The following is an 18,866-nucleotide window of genomic DNA, read 5'->3' as shown; positions in this document are numbered from 1 at the left end:
ATTTAGATGCATGCGCCGGCTGTATTTAGACGCATGCGCCGGCTGTATTTAGACGCATACGCTGATGTATTTAGACGCATGCGCCGGCTGTACTTAGACGCATACGCTGGCTGTATTTAGACGCATGCGCCGGCTGTATTTAGACGCATGCGCCGGCTGTACTTAGACGCATACGCTGACTGTATTTAGACGCATGCGCCGGCTGTATTTAGACGCATGCGCCGGCTGTATTTATACGCATACGCCGACTGTATTTAGACGCATGCGCTGACTGTATTTAGACGCATGCGCCGGCTGTATTTAGACGCATGCGCCGGCTGTATTTAGACGCATGCGCTGGCTGTATTTAGACGCATGCGCTGGCTGTATTTATACGCATGCGCCGGCTGTATTTAGAGCATGCGCGGCTGTATTTATACGCATACGCCGACTGTATTTAGATGCATCGCGGCTGTATTTAGACCATGCGCATTATTTAGAGCATGCGCCGGCTGTATTTAGAGCATGCGCCGGCTGTATTTAGACGCATGCGCTGGCTGTATTTAGACGCATGCGCCGGCTGTATTTAGACGCATGCGCCGGCTGTATTTAGACGCATGCGCCGGCTGTATTTAGACGCATGCGCCGGCTGTATTTAGACGCATGCGCCGGCTGTATTTAGACGCATGCGCGGGCCCACCCACCACGTAGGCCACGTTGTTGACTCCGGGGTACTTCCTGTAGGTGCCGTCGCTGTCGGTGGTGATGAGCCGGTCCTTGTCCTCCACCGCCGTGCCGTTCACCTGCGGCTTCTTCCTCTGCTTGGGGGACCGCCTCCCCCTGGCGCTGAGGGACCCCCAAAACCATCCGCGTCACCACGCTGCTCCCAACCCCCGACTAAATCACTTCATACTCACATTCTGCATCGCCACGCTGCTCCCAACCCTCGACTAAAGCACTTTTTATTGACGTTCCGCATCACTGTCTTACAAAGAGTCCCTTCAGTCTCGATGTCTCGCCCAAACAATTATCGATACCAAAACGCCGGCATAAAAGCGTCAAGTAAACCGAGTTAAACCGCCGTCTTCGTCCGCCGGACGACTGTAACTTGCGAAACGGTGGGAGAACTCTCAGCTGGCGCACAGAACCGCATCCAGACCAAAGTTCCAGAAAATTCACAGCCTCCTAGAGGTTTTTTGTTTTAAAGATAGGGATTAACATTAAGCCTCGTTAAGGGCTGGGAACGCCGTCAAACTGACGCTAACGCACATCCCGAAAAGGGCTACTATCATTCGCATTCGAAATGAAAATCGTTCTTTTTCAGGATAAGCAACTGTAAACCGGACGATTTTCTAAACGGGGCTAAAAAGGTACCTGTTCGCAAGGTCAACAACAGGGGGGTCCCACGATCGAACGTGGCCCCCCGGGGGCCAAAAGCGGCCCCGCCAAGGCCTTTGATTTGGGCCTACAAACGACGTGGCGTTTAAAAAAATGCAAAAAAGGTGGAGGTCAGTGCCAACTGTCAGCTACACGTACCGGACCACTGCTGAGGCTGTCACTAGGGCCTGCTAAAGTAAACCAAAATTGAAAAGGCCACGCACTGGAACAACCCACCCCCCCCCAGGCGAAGATTCGAACCCGACCTCTTGCGAGGCTCCATGAAGATGGAGGGCACGTGGGCGTCCGGGTCCAGGATCTTGTCGATCTGCATCTGGGCCTTCTGGTAGATCTGCTCGGGGTCCTTGAGGTCGCCGAAGGAGTCCATGATGTCGTCCATGGCGGGGAAGTCGTAGTGGCCCCGGCGCTTGGCCCGCAGCCGGATCTTGTTGCGGTGGTGCTCGATCTCCGACTTGTGCCGCAGCGCCACCTGGATCTTGGAGCGGGGAGAAAGAGAGAGGGAGAGAGGGAGAGAGAGAGAGAGAGAGAGAGAGAGAGAGACCGCGTCGCTGCGGTGAGACGGACGCGGGCCCGGGACGGCCCCGCACCGCCCCGCCCAAACTGCCCTCCCGCCTGCCGAAGGCCGGGGGGGGGGCGGCATCACGCTCATCATTATTTACGCCAGGGCTGCCCAACCCTGCTCATGGAGATTTATCATCCTGAAGGTTTTCATTTCAACTCTGATTTGCCACACCTGATTCTACTAATTAGCAGCTCAGTGAGATCTGTAGCTGCTGAATGAGGTGTGGCTTCGTTAGGGTTGGAGTGAAAACCTACAGGACGGTAGATCTCCAGGAACAGGGTTGAGCAGCCTTGCTCTAGCTGTTGAATGAGGTGTGGCTTAGTTAGGGTTGAGTGAAAGCCAGGACGTGTCCAGGACGTTGAGTGGTTCTACATACATGTTGAACATTCTGTAGATCATGGTCGGGTGTGTTGAGGTGCCAAATATGATGTCGTTCATCGGGAATGTATGACCCGGCATTGCCCACATTGATGCGGTTTGCTCGATCATCTGAAATACTGCCAGCAGTCGCACTGATATGGACGAGAAGACAACCTGATAGAGAGTGAATAGGGAAAATCGGAAAATAGGGAACCGCTGGCGTTTGGGGACGCCGGGACCGACGGCACGCTCCGCCGTTCCCTGTCCTCCGCCACGAGGCGGTGAGACAAGGGGGGGTGCGGGTCACGTCTCCAGTATTATTAAGCCAGGGATGCCCAACCATCGCCATGCAGATGTTACGAGTCCTGAGGTTTATCATTTACACCTATTCTGAACCGTGATTACCGAATTGAGACTCAGGAGGATCCGGGAGCAATGGAATGAGGTGTGGGCTGGGGGTGGCCTCACCTCCTTGTTGATCTTGGCGCTCTCGGACACCCGCTCGGTGACGGCGGGGCTGTGCTGCGGCGGCGCCGGCATGGGCTGCATGGCGATCAGCTGGATCTTGTTGGCCGCGCGGCGCGTGCCGTCGCCCGAGCGCGTCATCCGGTCCACGTGCTCGAAGATGGAGGCGGAGGAGAGCTGCTCGTCCGCCCCGTTCGCCGGCGGGGGTCCTGGGGGGGGACGGGCAGGGGGGGCAGAAGGGTTAGGGACGGGGTCGGTACGTTCGAACCGCCCCGTATTCCGAGCCACAGAAACAGAGAGAGTGAAAGCAAGGACTAATGAATGACATTTCTGAATGAGTGACGCACCTAAATGGGACAAATAACGTGCTAAACTACAGCAAGCGGCTTAGCTAGGCTAAGCTCATCGAGCTAGCCCTAAAGCGCGTTCAGACGATTTGCCCTCAGGCACGGACACGTTCTGTCTGACCCTTGAAGTTGTCTTACTGCCTGTTACCCACCAGATGGCGCATGAGAGCAGTTGTTTTCTGACACACTAGCAAGATTAGCACCTGGTTTTAATTCACGTTTACAAATAAATTATGTGTTACTAAGTCCACTTCGTCTACGATTTGAGAAGAAAAAACACAAATGCTCACATTTAACTGTGGTTATAAGGACGAAAAATTTGATTGCAGTCTGATACCAGGGCAGGAATTATAACTGGCATGGTACTATTTTGATCAATCATGCCCTGGACACGCATTTTACAACGAAAACTATGAAAAGTCAGAATTCCAACGAAAACACGCTTTTAATTTGTATGTTTTTAAGAAATAAAGTAGAACTGGACTGTGGGAGGAGCAGGTGGACAAAAGCTAAGATTAGCACGTTAGCGCTAAACCAGCGCTTGAGATCTGTACTATTCCACCTGCTTCGCTGCTCCAGCAACGACGTCCTGCGGTCGTCGAAACTTTAAAAAAAAAAACAAAAATGAACTCTTACCAATTTTATTCTTCCCTGAAGGCCACAATAAAAGAGAAGAAGACAGAAGAACAAGAAGTTTTCAGAGGTGGGGGGGGGAAAAGACAAGGGAATTTCTACGGGAATTCGATCCAGGAACGTCCACGTTGTAGCAAAGCACATCATCCTTCACTGCAAATTCAGTACACATTGGATGCTAAGCACATTCACCGCACGTTAGCCATAGCGCCACCGCCCGGGGCGGCCCACAGGGCTTTTTCCCATTAGCTGCAGTAGCTTTCGGCGCTAGCGCTAGCTTCTGACCGCGCGCCAGGCTAGCGCTAGCTTCCGACCGCGCGCCAGGCTAGCGCTAGCTTCCCACCGCGCGCCAGGCTAGCGCTAGCTTCCCACCGCGCGCCAGGCTAGCGCTAGCTTCCCACCGCGCGCCAGGCTAGCGCTAGCTTCCCACCGCGCGCCAGGCTAGCGCTAGCTTCCGACCGCGCGCCAGGCTAGCGCTAGCTTCCGACCACGCGCCAGGCTTTTGGCAGTTACAACTAGAGCGCAGCCACTCGAATGCGGGAGGAGGAAGAGGACGGTGAAAGGGGACAGAAACAGAAAGGCTCTGGGCCCGGCGAGGTTCGGGTGGGCGTGCATGCGTGCGTGCGTTTCGGGGCGGGGGGCGCTTCTTGCCGTTCTTGGCGTTTTTGCGGGCCTGCTTCCCCTCGCCGGGCGGGGCGGGCGCTCTCAGGTTCTCCTCGGTCGACTCCCTCCCGCTGGAAGGGTCGCTCGCCAAGGAGTCGCCGTCCGACGGGGAGATCCTGCCACAGGGGAGAAACGGGGGGTTCACCACGCGCCGCCACCGCGAACCCCAAACCCCAAACCGGAGCGCGCGGCCTCCTGTTTCCACGGCGACAGTTAGCCTCTCACAACACCAAAATACATGCATCTGTAACACCTTTTTGTCCTTGTGCTATTAAAATCATCCTTTAAACTACATACAAAATCTAAGAAAAACAAATACCATGGTAGTAAGCTTTTTTTAATCGGCTGAGATTTTAAATTAGTGTTTATATCTTGTAAGAAATGTATACACTAGACCCAGATTTGGTCTTGCTCTTGCGGAAGATTGTGCATTTTGCGGAAACTAACATGATATTCAGATTTGAGGTGTGGGCAATCAGAAGTGACTATTAACTGAATATACAGAACAAACAGGACAATGTTGTGGCAGAGCTCCTGTTCTCCTGTGTTCAGTAAGTACAGGTCTGTCTTATTACTAAATGCACACACAACATTCAAGAATCAAGTGACAGTACAAGGTCTTTTTATATAGTTGCAGATTGAATTTGTTGCCCTTAAATGAGGACATTGCCTGTCTACAGTCCACAGTCAACACAAACAGGGGGAGAATACACCTGCACGTACTGCAAGCGATACATGGCACATGACATTTTAACATTTCACAGTTCGGTAGGTTAACTGTACAGAGAAGGGAGGAAGCCCGCGCAACTCGATACCACCGAATTAGGTCATCGTTAAGAACTAGCCGTCCATCCATTATCTGTACCCGCTTATCCTGGGCAGGGTCGCGGGGGGTGGGGGGCGGGGGGGGTGGGTGCTGGAGCCTATCCCAGCATGCATTGGGCGAGAGGCAGGATTACACCCTGGACAGGCCGCCGATCCATCGCAGGGCACACACACCATTCACTCACACACTTCATACCTATGGGCAATTTGGAGTCTCCAATTAGCCTACCTGCGTGTCTTTGGACTGTGGGAGGAAACCGGAGTACCCGGAGGAAACCCACGCGGACATGGGGAGAACATGCAAACTCCACACAGAAAGGTCCAACTCGAAATTTGAACCCACGACCTTCTTGCTGCGAGGTCGACATGTTAAGAACTGTGATGTCATTTAGCCCGTTTTCGTTTTTTTTAGGAGGAATATTTAAGGGCTTTTCTTTTTCTCGCTTCCATTCACGCGTTCGACAGACGTCCGCGAGCGACTTGCAGCTGCTCCACCCAAACGGGGCGTTCCACGGCGTCTGGCTATCTGGAGACCGCACATCAGCCACGCACACAGAGCGGAACGTTGACAAACACTTCGCCCGTTACCACGGTGATTCATTTTCGCTCCTTAGCTATTGCTGGAGACGGACATTTTTACGTTCGCTTTTTATGTTTCCGTTCCCAGCCATTAAAAACAAATCAGCTCTTTTGTTAAAGACTTGGTAGCTTGTGTAAGTATTATGGCGATTCTTTTGACACAATTACTATCTGTATAAAAGCTCTGGGCCTTCATAAAACTTGTTAAATGAGTCATTTGCTTGCTTACTAGCTTACTTTAATATGGAGAACTAGGAGGCCACACAATTTGTTTTCAATGTGTGCAGCATTTGAGCAGCTATATGTGTGCAGCACTTGAGTCCAAGATAAATTTCCCCACAGGGACAATAAAGTATATTGTATTGTATTGTATTGTAACTCTACACTTTACACCAATAAAATTATAATAAGGGAAAAAACAAAATAGGTTGTTTCGCCAGTTCTTAATGGCTGCCTGATGTCCAGTGTATCCATCTGAACATGTTGTATGAGAGAGCCAAGGTTACAGAGAAGACGGGTTCGGGTGAGAGGTTTCGAAAACCTGGTTCCCCCCCCCCCCCCTCCCATCAGATTTTTTTGGAAGAACTGACCTCCCTCTGCGGCGTGCTGCCCGGGACGCCTTGGTGGAGGAGGTCTTGGATTTGGGGGTGGGCACGTCCCCGTTCTCCGACGGCGTCACCTCCTTGACGGGCGCCGGGAGGGGGGCGGGCTCCTGGATCACCATGATGTCGTCTTTGCTGTGCTGGCCCAGGTGCAGCTTGGCAAAGTCAAAGCCTTTCACACTGGGGGCCTGGAGCTATGGGACAGAAGGAGAGAGAGGAGGAGAGGAGGAGAGGAGGAGAGGGGAGAAGGACAGGGGAGAGGAAAGAGGAGGAGAGGGGAGAAGGACAGGGAGGGAGAGGAGAAGGAGAAGGACAGGGAGAGAAGAGGGGGAGAGGGGAGAGGACAGGGGAGGGAAGAGAGAGAGGAGAGGAGGACAGGGGAGAGAGGAGCAGGGAGAAGGACAGGGAGAGGAAGGAGAGAGGGAGAAGGACAGGGGAGAGGAAAAAGGAGGAGAGGGAGAAGGACAGGAGAGGAGAGGAGGAAGGAGAGAAGGACAGGGAGAGAAGAGGGGAGAGAGAGGGAGAAGGACGGGAGAGGAAAGAGGAGGAGAGGAGAGGGGAGAAGGACAGGGGAGAGGAAAGAGGAGGAGAGGAGAGGGGAGAAGGACAGGGGAGAGGAAAGAGGAGGAGAGGAGAGGGGAGAAGGACAGGGGAGAGGAAAGAGGAGGAGAGGAGAGGGAGAGACATAGGGAGAGGTGGAGAGGAGAGCGAGCAGAGAGGAAGGCAGGAGAGAGAGGAGGAGAGGAGGGAGACAGGAGAGGAGGAGAGACCATAGGGGAGAGGTGGAGAAGAGAGGAGAGAGGAGAGGACGGAGAAGGAGGAAGAGGAGAAAAAGAGGACACAGAGAAGAGGGAGGGGGAAGAAAGGGAGGAGAGGAGGACAGGGAGAGGACGAGAACCATAGGGGAGAGGTGGAGAAGAGATGACAGAAAAAAGAACGAGAGGAGAGAGAATGAAAGGGGAACAGAGGACAAGAGAAAGGAAAGAGAGAAGATGAGAGAAGAGAGGAGACAGGAGAAGGAAGAGGGGAGGAAAGAAGAGGCAAAGACACGTCGTGAAAAGGAGGCAGGAGGGTGGGTGGGAGGAAAAGGGAGGGCGATCGGCGGAGGAGAGGGGGGAAGGTGGAGAAAGAAACGGAACGACAGAGGAGTAAAAACGGAAAACACCAGCGATCCACCAGATCCCATTCTGCCGTACACAGCCACAGGAGAGAGGAGGGGTATCAGACCAGAGAGATACAGGCCAGGCCGAGCCCCCTACTGCCCTCACCCAGTCTCCCCTAGCAGCCGTTCAACCAATCAAAAAGCTGCCAGGCTGTCTGGCCCCTCCCTAACGCAAATGGCATTAGCAACGTATTACATACTGCGGATATGCAGGAAGCACAAATACAAATGGATTTCACGACAACGTATTTCCAGAAATACTGCAATAACTGAAATCGGCAATCATTTGTACATTTGCTCACACGTTATGAAGTGCCGAGACATCTCTTCTGATATTGACAGTATACTTTATTTCACTAGACTGTAGTATATTCCATTTCCAAAAGGGCTAGAACAATATTTTTTAGTTTTATATCGCAGCCACACGTTTCCCCATAATCACCGCTTGTTGTGCAAGGGAAATGTGCAAATCCACTGCTGCAAACTAATTTGTTCAGCGTGCGATGACCTTGGCGTTGAGGCGCCAGACCCAAAAGTAATTTGTGCTTACTAACGAGCCATTAATTACTCGACTGGGCTCACTGCCGCGTGCCGCAGACCCTGTATATACTGTACAGCAGAAGATCTGCGGACCTAGAAAAGAACGTTCTGGGCCCATTTTTTTTATTTAAAAATTCCTGTGTTATAAATGGTATGCTTCGGCGTAATCTGATCGGTCGATCGATTGATTGGTCGATTGACTCGGTCGGTCGAATTGATTGGTCGAATGCGGCATTGTGATCTTGGCACACAAGGGGTCGTAAAGGTAAAATCGTAAATGGACTGCATTTATATAGCACTTTTATCCAAAGCGCTTTACAATTGATGCCTCTCATTCGCCAGAGCAGTTAGGGGTTAGGGGTTAGGTGTCTTGCTCAAGGACACTTCGACATGCCCAGGGCGGGGTTTGAACCGGCAACCCTCCGACTGCCAGACAATCGGTCATACCTCCTGAGCTATGTCGCTTTTTGCTGCTGACCAATCGGGCTCGCTCTGGTTCTGTTCCTTGCTTCCTTTTTCCATTTATGGAAACCTCCGTTCCCTTCTTTCATTGCGCAGTTTCTTCGTAACGCATTGATTTTTTAGGAAACTGCATTACAAAGTCCGGCCAGGCCTCCGGGGACCCAAACCACCCGAGTAAATCTGCGTTTCTCTCTGTCCGCGCTTAGAGAAGCGGAGCTCGTATCAAGGGCCTGGGGGCACAGGAAGGGAGAGGGGGGGGTGTACAATCTAACCGCAACACGCTCCTATTCGCACCACATCGTTTTAGGACAGCTAGAGCTTTGACAGGGGAGCCGTTTCCAGAGATTCTGATTTCGGTGTCTGTCGTAAAGAGCCAAACGCTGGACCAGCACTTGTACTGGTGAGCACTGAAAATGAATTTCTAGTAATTTACATTGCTACAACTGCATACAACTGGTTACAGTACAATTTAAAATTAATTTGTCAAATGAAATTAAAATGAACACTTTTCCACAGAAATGTCTGAACGCAAATCGCTAACAAATTAGCATTTAGAAACAGATATCAGCCAAGATTTTTCAGTCACACAGTCTGAATGCATTTAATCCTGAAATCAGAACCTCTGAACAAGAGCTACAGACCAGACTCATCTACAGCCAATCCCTCATCTACAACTTCGAACACCAAACACAGACCGTCCGAATCTATTCTGAGTCTCCTGGGATCTTTTAGTCTACGCTCTACCTTCTCTTCCTCCTCCTCATCCCCCTCCTCCTCCTCCTCCTCCTCCTGCTCTTCCTCACAGAGTGCAGCGGCCTCCCTGCCCTGAGCAAGCGGTATTGGCTCCAGCAGGATTGTGGCGGGCTGAACAGAAACCGGGGGGGAGACGTGTTCACTGGAGAGACTCGCAAGGGCAAGTGGGCGGGACTAAGATGTGGGGGGCGGGGCAATGCAGATGAACGGGGGACCTGAGCAGAATAGCGGCTCCTGTGACAGGCAGAGCAGGGCCTAGCGGCGGCCTAGCAGCAACGGCTGTGCTCATTATGCAGATGCGCCATGGGGGTCCTGGGGGGGGGGGGTTGTAAGAGCTGTGATGGAGCCGGATCGGGGCGTCTCTCCCACGGTGTGGATCATCAGCGTGGAGCTCCACAGGAAGGGCTTTCCCTTCATGCCAAAACGAGCCGCAGGAGGGCACGCACACATATTCGCCGGGTTCGAGCGAAGGCGTCAGATGGGCAGGAATACACTAAAATCCACTTTGTTACAAGATACATGCGTAATAAAATCGCACAAAAACTCCCATATCTACTGTCGAACAGCTATCTACTACACCTACGCAGCGAAACTACGACTAACTGTCCCAAAAGTGCTGCGTCAGCAGTTGGCAGTTGTTGGCTAAAGGTAGCTTGGCCGGTAGACCCGCCCCTTTGGAATCTGCGCGGGGCTGACCCCTCCCCCCCCTCACCTTCTGCCTCTGCTGAACGGTCGCCATGGCGTCCGGCTGGAACTCCAGCTTGTCCGTGCGGCACATCTTCCAGTAGAGGATGATGATGATGACGACCACCACCAGCACGGGCACGACCACGCCCACGATGATCCACATGTTGTTGCTCTGGGTCTCGGAGGGAGGGGCGGCCAGCTTCTCCACGGCTGTGGGTGGGGGGGAGGAGAGAGACCACGCCCACGGTCAAACCCCTCCCCTTCCTGTCGACTCTCAATGCAGCACTGAGCTGCTGTTTCATCAACCCCGCCCCCATCCACCGATGAGACCCTGGGGCCTATAGCAGCTCTGCTCTTACACAGCAGAGGTGTGGCTTTAATAAAACTAATTCTGTCTTAGGGATCCATCACATGCTATAACATCATTTCACTAGAGGTTTAAAACACATTACATTCAGCCATCTTATCCAGAGCGACTGACAATGAAATTAAACACACAGAGATTCTTACGGAAGATATTCCGGTTCAGTACCCTGGCCCAAGGGTACAACGGCAATGTGCCACGAGGGACTCAAACCAACAACCTTCAGGTTACGAGACCCGTTCCCAAACCGTTGCACTACGCTGCTCTGCCCTCGCACCTCCCTCCCTCCCTCCCTCAACCGTTTGTAATTTCACCAGGGAACTTAATAACAAGTCACACGGGAAGCTAATTAGTATAAAAGCTACTGTCGAAATGCACAGGTTTTCCCGGAGGGGGGCAGATTACTGTGACTGGCGGGTGCGGTGTTTACGAGCGGCCTGCAGGGGGCACTCACGCTGCGCCAGCACGCCCTGCACGCGGTAGCCCAGGACGATGGCGGCCCTCTGCACGTCCAGCTGGTTGAGCATGGCGGAGGTGGCGACGGCCGGGACCCTCTCCCCGCCCGGACCCTCCACGAAGTACACCATCTCCAGGGGGTAGTCCGGGCCCTCCAGCCGGGACGTCCGCACAATCTGGGGGGGTGAGGGAGGGGGGGGTAGCACTGAATTAATGCTGGGCTCGGACACACATACACACACACACAGACAAATCCACACACACACACACACACACACACAAATCCACATACACACACACAAATCCACACACACACACACACACACACACACACACACACATACACACACAAATCCACACACACACACACACACAGACACACACAGACACACACACAAATCCACATACACACACACAAATCCACACACACACACACACACACATACACACACACAAATCCACACACACGCACACACACACGCACACACACACACACACGCACACAGACACACACACAGACACACACACATACACTCACATACACACACACACGCACACACACACGCACACACACACACACACGCACACAGACACACACACAGACACACACACATACACTCACATACACACACACACAAACACACCCGCACACACACAGTCAAACGCACACACAACCGTTAACTATTTATTAGAGCCTACAGCTAAAACACGCAACAAAGGCCGTTTAAAATGTAACCTTAGAACTTAGCAGGTACTCAATGTCCTACTCAACTACTAAACGTCCTGGCCAAGGGGAAAACACACACATATATTTGCATGCGCACAGACACACAGAAACACACCCACACAGATACATATAAAGCACAGCACACAGATGGTAAATGGTAAATGGACTGCATTTATATAGCGCTTTTATCCAAAGCGCTTTACAATTGATGCCTCTCATTTGCCAGAGCAGTTAGGGGTTAGGGGTCAGGTGTCTTGCTCAAGGACACTTCGACACGCCCAGGGCGGGGTTTGAACCGGCAACCCTCCGACTGCCAGACAACCGCTCTTACCTCCTGAGCTATGTCGCCCACACAGCTGTCTGGGCACACTGTCCCATAGGACAAAGCACAGGCCCTCTCATCTGGACTGGACAGCACAGTACAGTGGCGAGACCGGGGAGGGCCTAAACCCTAAAACCAGCCGGTGCAAGGCCCTCAGCGGGACACCCCCCCGAGTCACAGCTACCGGGGTGAAATCGTGACTCGGGCGCGGGGGGGGACGCGACGCTCGCTCAACCAACCAGAGACTGAGGAACCCCCCGTTTCGCTTGCTCCCCCCCACGTCCAACAAACAACAAAGTCAGTAAAAAAAGCAAAACGAGACTTCATCGCCGTAACCTTTACTTTTGCGGAAGCCAAAACCGCTCGAGCAAAACGAGAAATCATAAAAATGAAAGATCTCCCTTTTACTTCAGCATGCGATTTAGGGACGGATCGCTGGATAGCAGAACTGAATGGAGGCTAACCATAAGGGCTTCGCAATGATCTGCAAACAGAATTTTACCCACGGAGCCCGGGAGGAGAGAGACGCTATTCGAAACAAGAGCCGGTGTTTTATCACCCGCAACCTCTTAGCGCCGCCAGCGCCAGCGGGCCCCCCTCTAATAAACCCTCTCCGCCCGCAGCCGGAGTAGCCTAGCTTCCTCATAATGACTCAGGGCTGGCGGCGGATAGCGTTTAATAATTGATCCGCTATCATTACTTGTGCTCGTGTTGAGGGGGGAGGGAGGGGGGGGGGGCGAAACTGGGTTTCGGAGCGACTTGGGCACTGGGTTGCACGGGTCGCGTTGTCATGGATACCCTGTCCTTGGCCTCGGACGGTTTCGGGAAGGGGTGGGGGGGGTGGGGGGTGGGGGGGGCGAGCAGGTGCGGAGGGAAGCGAGTTGGTGAGAGAAAGCGCCCGCTTGGCGGGCCAATGGGGAGACAGGAAGCGAAGGCGGCCCGCATCCTAAATGGGTCTCCGCACCCCCCGGCCGGTGCCTTCCCTGGAAAGCTAATGCAGAGCACAAAGAGCTTCTGTCGCTGGCCTCTCAGCCTATCAAACCCGTTAAAGATGAAACTACTACTGATTACAGATACTCTCACATCACCAATAGCTACACATACAACTCATATTAAGAGCTGCTAACACTACTGTATCCATTTGCTGATAAACTACTCATAGTCCTGCCATTACTACGACAACAGCTGCAAGTTCCAAGACCGTTTCATGGCAGTCATACTCCCCTCAGACTGCCCTATAGGTGGCGCTGTGTGCCAGTGCCCTATTTCTTGTTTTTGGCAGGGCAGGCAAGAGATATTTTCCTCTTTGCGAGTGCATACTGATTCTGCAAATCAAAACAACTAGCTATACCTGGGGTAAATAAACAACGGCTATCTGTAGTCGGGTTTGGATACAGTACAAATCCCAGTTTACTGAAGTTCAAATGATCAGTCAGTATCTTTACCTGCACACTGTTGTTAGGGTGTTTACATGCACACTGTTGTTAGGGTGTTTACCTGCACTGTTGTTAGGGTGTTTACCTGCACACTGTTGTTAGGGTGTTTACATGCACACTGTTGTTAGGGTGTTTACCTGCACTGTTGTTAGGGTGTTTACCTGCACACTGTTGTTAGGGTGTTTACCTGCACACTGTTGTTAGGGTGTTTACCTGCACACTGTTGTTAGGGTGTTTACCTGCACACTGTTGTTAGGGTGTTTACCTGCACACTGTTGTTAGGGTGTTTACCTGCACGCTGTTGTTAGGGTGTTTACCTGCACGCTGTTGTTAGGGAGTTTACCTGCACTGTTGTTAGGGTGTTTACCTGCACGCTGTTGTTAGGGTGTTTACCTGCACGCTGTTGTTAGGGTGTTTACCTGCACGCTGTTGTTAGGGTGTTTACCTGCACGCTGTTGTTAGGGTGTTTACCTGCACGCTGTTGTTAGGGTGTTTACCTGCACACTGTTGTTAGGGTGTTTACCTGCACGCTGTTGTTAGGATGTTTATCTGAACGCTGTTGTTAGGGTGTTTACCTGCACTGTTGTTAGGGTGTTTACCTGCACGCTGTTGTTAGGGTGTTTACCTGCACTGTTGTTAGGGTGTTTACCTGCACACTGTTGTTAGGGTGTTTACCTGCACGCTGTTGTTAGGGTGTTTACCTGCACTGTTGTTAGGGTGTTTACCTGCACGCTGTTGTTAGGGTGTTTACCTGCACTGTTGTTAGGGAGTTTACCTGCACGCTGTTGTTAGGGTGTTTACCTGCACACTGTTGTTAGAGTGTTTACCTGCACTGTTGTTAGGGTGTTTACCGGCACTGTTGTTAGGGTGTTTACCTGCACTGTTGTTAGGGTGTTTACCTGCACGCTGTTGTTAGGGTGTTTACCTGCACTGTTGTTAGGGAGTTTACCTGCACTGTTGTTAGGGTGTTTACCTGCACTGTTGTTAGGGTGTTTACCTGCACTGTTGTTAGGGTGTTTACCTGCACTGTTGTTAGGGTGTTTACCTGCACGCTGTTGTTAGGGTGTTTACCTGCACGCTGTTGTTAGGGAGTTTACCTGCACACTGTTGTTCCCCACGCTGGTGGCCCTCTTCCAGCGCCGTGCCAGCCCCAGCACCTCCCCCAGCAGCTGGGCCAGGCGCCGCTCCATCTTGGCCTGGAAGGTGCGCTCGTTCACCCGCTGGTCCAGCACGCCCAGCAATACTGCCACACAGCACAGGGAGAGAGTCACAGAGCTAACACAGCACACCCAGCAATAGCCACAGCACAGGGAGAAGTCACAGAGCTAACAGCACACCCACACAGCACAGGGAGAGAGTCACAGAGCTAACACAGCACACCCAGCAATCACTGCCACAGCACAGGAGAGTCCAGAGCTACACAGAACCCAGCTCGCCCACAGCACAGGGAGAGAGAGTCACAGAGCTAACACAGCACACCCAGCAATACTGCCACACAGCACAGGGAGACAGTCACAGAGCTAACACAGCACACCCAGCAATACTGCCACACAGCACAGGGAGAGAGAGTCACAGAGCTAACACAGCACACCCAGCAATACTGCCACACAGCACAGGGAGACAGTCACAGAGCTAACAGCACAGGGAGAGAGTCACAGAGCTAACAGCACAGGGAGAGAGTCACAGAGCTAACAGCACAGGGAGAGAGAGTCACAGAGCTAACACAGCACACCCAGCAATACTGCCACACAGCACAGGGAGAGTGTCACAGAGCTAACAGCACAGGGAGAGAGAGTCACAGAGCTAACAGCACAGGGAGAGAGTCACAGAGCTAACAGCACAGGGAGAGAGTCACAGAGCTAACACAGCACAGGGAGAGAGTCACAGAGCTAACACAGCACAGGGAGAGAGTCACAGAGCTAACACAGCACAGGGAGAGAGTCACAGAGCTAGCAGCACAGGGAGAGAGAGTCACAGAGCTAACAGCACAGGGAGAGAGTCAAAGAGCTAACACAGCACAGGGAGAGAGAGTCACAGAGCTAACAGCACAGGGAGAGAGTCACAGAGCTAGCAGCACAGGGAGAGAGTCAAAGAGCTAACACAGCACAGGGAGAGAGTCACAGAACTGATAATAATCAGCAAATCGTGGGAAAAATCAGAAACAAAAAACATCTCTTTCCAAACCCCGACATGCTTGAGCTTACAAGTACTTTTGCACCTGACAGCGGGCGGAGCTAAACCCTGTACAGAACAGCACAGTCAGCCTACCTGTCCTGACCCAGGACGACCTCAGCAGCTGGGTCACATTCAGCTCCGGGTAGTGGAACGCTGCAGGGAAAGAGAAGCCAACATCAATACCCCCCGTCCAAAAAACACGCCGCTCCTCGCACACGTTTTGCCCTTTTCCCTCCGAGAAGGAACGCCCAGTCACACTCGCGCTCTTCATCGCAGCCTCCGTAGTCACGGCAGCGCAGACAGGCGTCGGCGCTCCCCCCCCCCCCCGAACCGCCTGACGCTGAACAGCCGCTAAACAGATTTAACTTGCGGGCGCTCGGTCGACCAGCAGGGGTCGCCGGCGCACAACGGGACGCCATCACTCCGGCCGACAGGCGGTTATGGGCGGGGCTGCCAAGCACAGTCAGGCTCGGCACGGGCACAATCCGGATTCGACGCCGAACCGAAGCGCCCAATCGTACGTTAGAACGGTGCCCTAACTGGACAAGCTTCTCCCCGCTTCAGATTCATTCACCGGCACCCTCGTGAACGCGGACACTGGACCAGAGGTTGGACAATCCAGGTCCAGAAAGTAAAAGTCCGTCCCGGGATTTTGTTCCAGCCGCCTGGATTTGCTGGATGAGCACCGTTCCTCAGCCAGGAGGTAGAGCTAAATCAGGCTGGCCGAGTTCAGGGGTGGATGAAATACACGGCCTGGACTTTTTACTTTCTGACCCCTGGGAATGTCCACCTCTGCTCCAATGGCCGCGTTCATGAGGGTGCCGGTTAATGAATCTGAAGCAGGGAGAAGCTTATCCTGTTAAATGTCCACCTCTGCATTGGAACGGAGCTCCGGGAGTTTTCCGCCCGGCGACAGTGGGGTGGGCGGGGCAGACTCACGCTCGGCGATCTGCAGCACGGGGAAGCCCAGGTAGAAGCTGAACTCCACCATGTTGAGCAGCCGCAGGTGGGCGCTCACGTCCGAGCCCCTCAGGTAGTCGCCGCCGCCGCCCCCGCCGCCGTCCCGCACGGCGAAGGTGATGTCCACCGGCGCCCTCTGCTGGCGCTGGGCCCTGGGCGCGCTCGTCGTGACGTTCAAGATCTGTCCGGAAGAGGGAAAAAAACCACCCCATCGGTCACAACGGGCAACGGAGAAGGCCGGAAATCTCAAAAAATCCACGACGCGGCCCGCTGCCTCCTCTCGGTGTGACACAGTGACGCCATTAACGCTGCAGGCACAGAATCTAGCGCGTCGAAATATCATCCGCTACGTCCGTCACCTTTAACGAATGCAATCAGGCCTACGTGATAACACTGCGGAGACTAGCAGCGACAGACTCCCAATCCTAATTAAGCTCAGTAAGACCTTTCCACCTCGATTTCAGCCTTCCTCACTGCTCCTGAAGTCTTCGCAATTAAACTCTACGTTCAATCGAAAAAAAAAAACTACATATATAGTAAAGGTTGAAAACAGAGTAGGTCTGAATAGTGTTCACTGTGTGAACCGAACTGTGTTCTTGGCTAGAAATAGCTGTACAAAATAAGTATTGTACCTCACTGAACCTGTGTTTAGCAGTTGTCTATGACCATGAAATTCACTTTTTGTACGTCGCTTTGGATAAAAGCGTCTGCCAAATAAATGTAATGTAATGTAAGGAGATTTATTTGATTGTTCAAACAGGACCACAGCAAGGCTAAAAAAAAAAAAAGAATCCTGCATAGTATGCCTTTAAGAGGATCGAGTCCTTTCCTGGGCACGCCTGTAATAATCTCAGAGGTTTTTCACTGCCTTTGCCCTGTCAGTGATTTGGGCAGTGGCGTAAACCAATGTGTCGTTTCTCCCCCTGGCGTGGCTGGGCGGGACGAGTTAAAAAAAAGACAAGTTTCTTTCCTTTCCTTTCCTTTTTTTCCCCACAACCCAGCTGTTTACCTCCGAGGAGCCGGAACACACACGGCTTCTGTGTGAGCCGTGAAAGCGTCTCTCTCTCTCTTTCTCCCTCTCCTCCTTTCACGCTCTCTCTCTCTCTCTCCCTCCGTCTCTCCCTCTCACTGCCTCTCTCTGTCTCCGCTCCCATCCATCTCCCTCCCGCCTGTCTGTCGATTTCTCTCCCTCCTCTCCTCCTCGCACGCCCAACCCCCCCCCACCCCCCCTCCCGCTCTGAGTGATAATGAACGGAGAACCTTTCAGGCACGCCCTCTCTCTTTTTCTCTGGTTTGAGGCATGTCTCTCCCTCCCTCTCTCTCTCCCTCTCTCTTTTTCTCTGATTTGAGCCATGTCTCTCCCTCCCTCCCCTCCTCTCCCTCCGTCTTCCCCTCCCTCTCTCTTTTTTTCCTGTTTGAGGCATGTCTTCCTCCCTCCACCCTCCCCTCTCCCCTCTCTCTCTTTTCCTTCATCTCTCCCTCTTCCCTCTCTTCTCCTCTCTTTTCCTGTTTGAGGCATGTCTTCCCTCCCTCCCTCCCTCCCTCCCTCCCTCCCTCTCTCTCTCCCCCTTTCTTTTTTCCTGTTTGAGGCATGTCTTCCCTCCCTCCCACCTCCCTCCTCCCTCTCTCTCTCCCTCCTCTCTTTTTTCCTGTTTGAGGCATGTTTCTCTCTCCCTCCCTCCCATCCCCTCTCTCTCCCTCCTCTCCCTCCCTCCCTCCCCCCCGCCCCTCCCCCGCTCACGTGCACGCTGAAGTTGGTGGACTCGTTGGAGCGTCGGCGCACTTCGGCGTAGGCCATGGTCAGGCCCCTCTCCACGCGCTCGCCGAAGCTGCAGACGCGCACGTCCACGTGGCTGGGCACGAACTGCAGCACTGCGCAGGGGAGACACAGGGGCACTGAGCACAGCACTGCGCAGGGGAGACACAGGGGAACTGAGTACGCACTGCGCAGGGGAGACACAGGGGAACTGAGTACGCACTGCGCAGGGGAGACACAGGGGACTGAGACGCACACTGCGCTTAGCAGGTAGACCGCAACTATACGCCTTCGCAGGTATGACACAACACTGCTTACAGTTATGACCCAAACACATGGTAACAGGTATGCCACCTGCCCAGAGAGCCAGGTAACTGCCCACGCACTGCTGCAGGGGTAACAGGAACAGTACGCACTGCGGGAACACAGGACTACACAGGACTCCAAGAGAGACACCAGGGGAACTGACAGTATACCACAGCACTGCGCAGAACCAGCGTATGACCCACACTGCTGCTACCAGGTATGACCACGAACACACGGCACCAGCTTTTACCATGCTCTAAGCCCTAGCCCCAACTCTCTGCCCATACAGGTTATGACCCCAACACTACTGCTTTACCAGGTTATGACCCCAACACTGCTGCTATACC

The 18,866-nt window shown here is 53.1% G+C and overlaps 1 protein-coding gene across 2 annotated transcripts in view; it reads right to left on the bottom strand.

The window, feature by feature from the left end:
• Positions 1-519: 519 nt before the first annotated feature.
• LOC135245778 (UPF0606 protein KIAA1549-like) overlaps positions 520-18,866 on the bottom strand; it is a 48,665-nt gene continuing 30,318 nt past the window's right edge. The window contains exons 5-15 of one of the 2 annotated variants that reach the window (XM_064319046.1): positions 18,199-18,329; positions 16,437-16,638; positions 15,591-15,650; positions 14,420-14,565; positions 10,836-11,013; positions 10,043-10,227; positions 6,402-6,607; positions 4,396-4,523; positions 2,768-2,973; positions 1,623-1,846; positions 520-825 (exon numbers count right to left, since the gene is read on the bottom strand). In XM_064319046.1, the coding sequence (XP_064175116.1) occupies positions 612-825; positions 1,623-1,846; positions 2,768-2,973; positions 4,396-4,523; positions 6,402-6,607; positions 10,043-10,227; positions 10,836-11,013; positions 14,420-14,565; positions 15,591-15,650; positions 16,437-16,638; positions 18,199-18,329 (1,880 nt within the window). In that variant the 3' untranslated portion in view covers positions 520-611. Of the gene's footprint in view, positions 826-1,622; positions 1,853-2,767; positions 2,974-4,395; positions 4,524-6,401; positions 6,608-10,042; positions 10,228-10,835; positions 11,014-14,419; positions 14,566-15,590; positions 15,651-16,436; positions 16,639-18,198; positions 18,330-18,866 lie in introns of both variants that reach the window. The other variant, XM_064319045.1, reaches the window with a different exon arrangement.

The sequence above is a fragment of the Anguilla rostrata genome, chromosome 19, assembly GCF_018555375.3.
Source record: "Anguilla rostrata isolate EN2019 chromosome 19, ASM1855537v3, whole genome shotgun sequence".
NCBI lineage: Eukaryota > Metazoa > Chordata > Actinopteri > Anguilliformes > Anguillidae > Anguilla > Anguilla rostrata.
The sequence above is the reverse complement of the archived record's forward strand: the minus strand, read 5'-3'. Positions and strand labels throughout refer to the sequence as shown.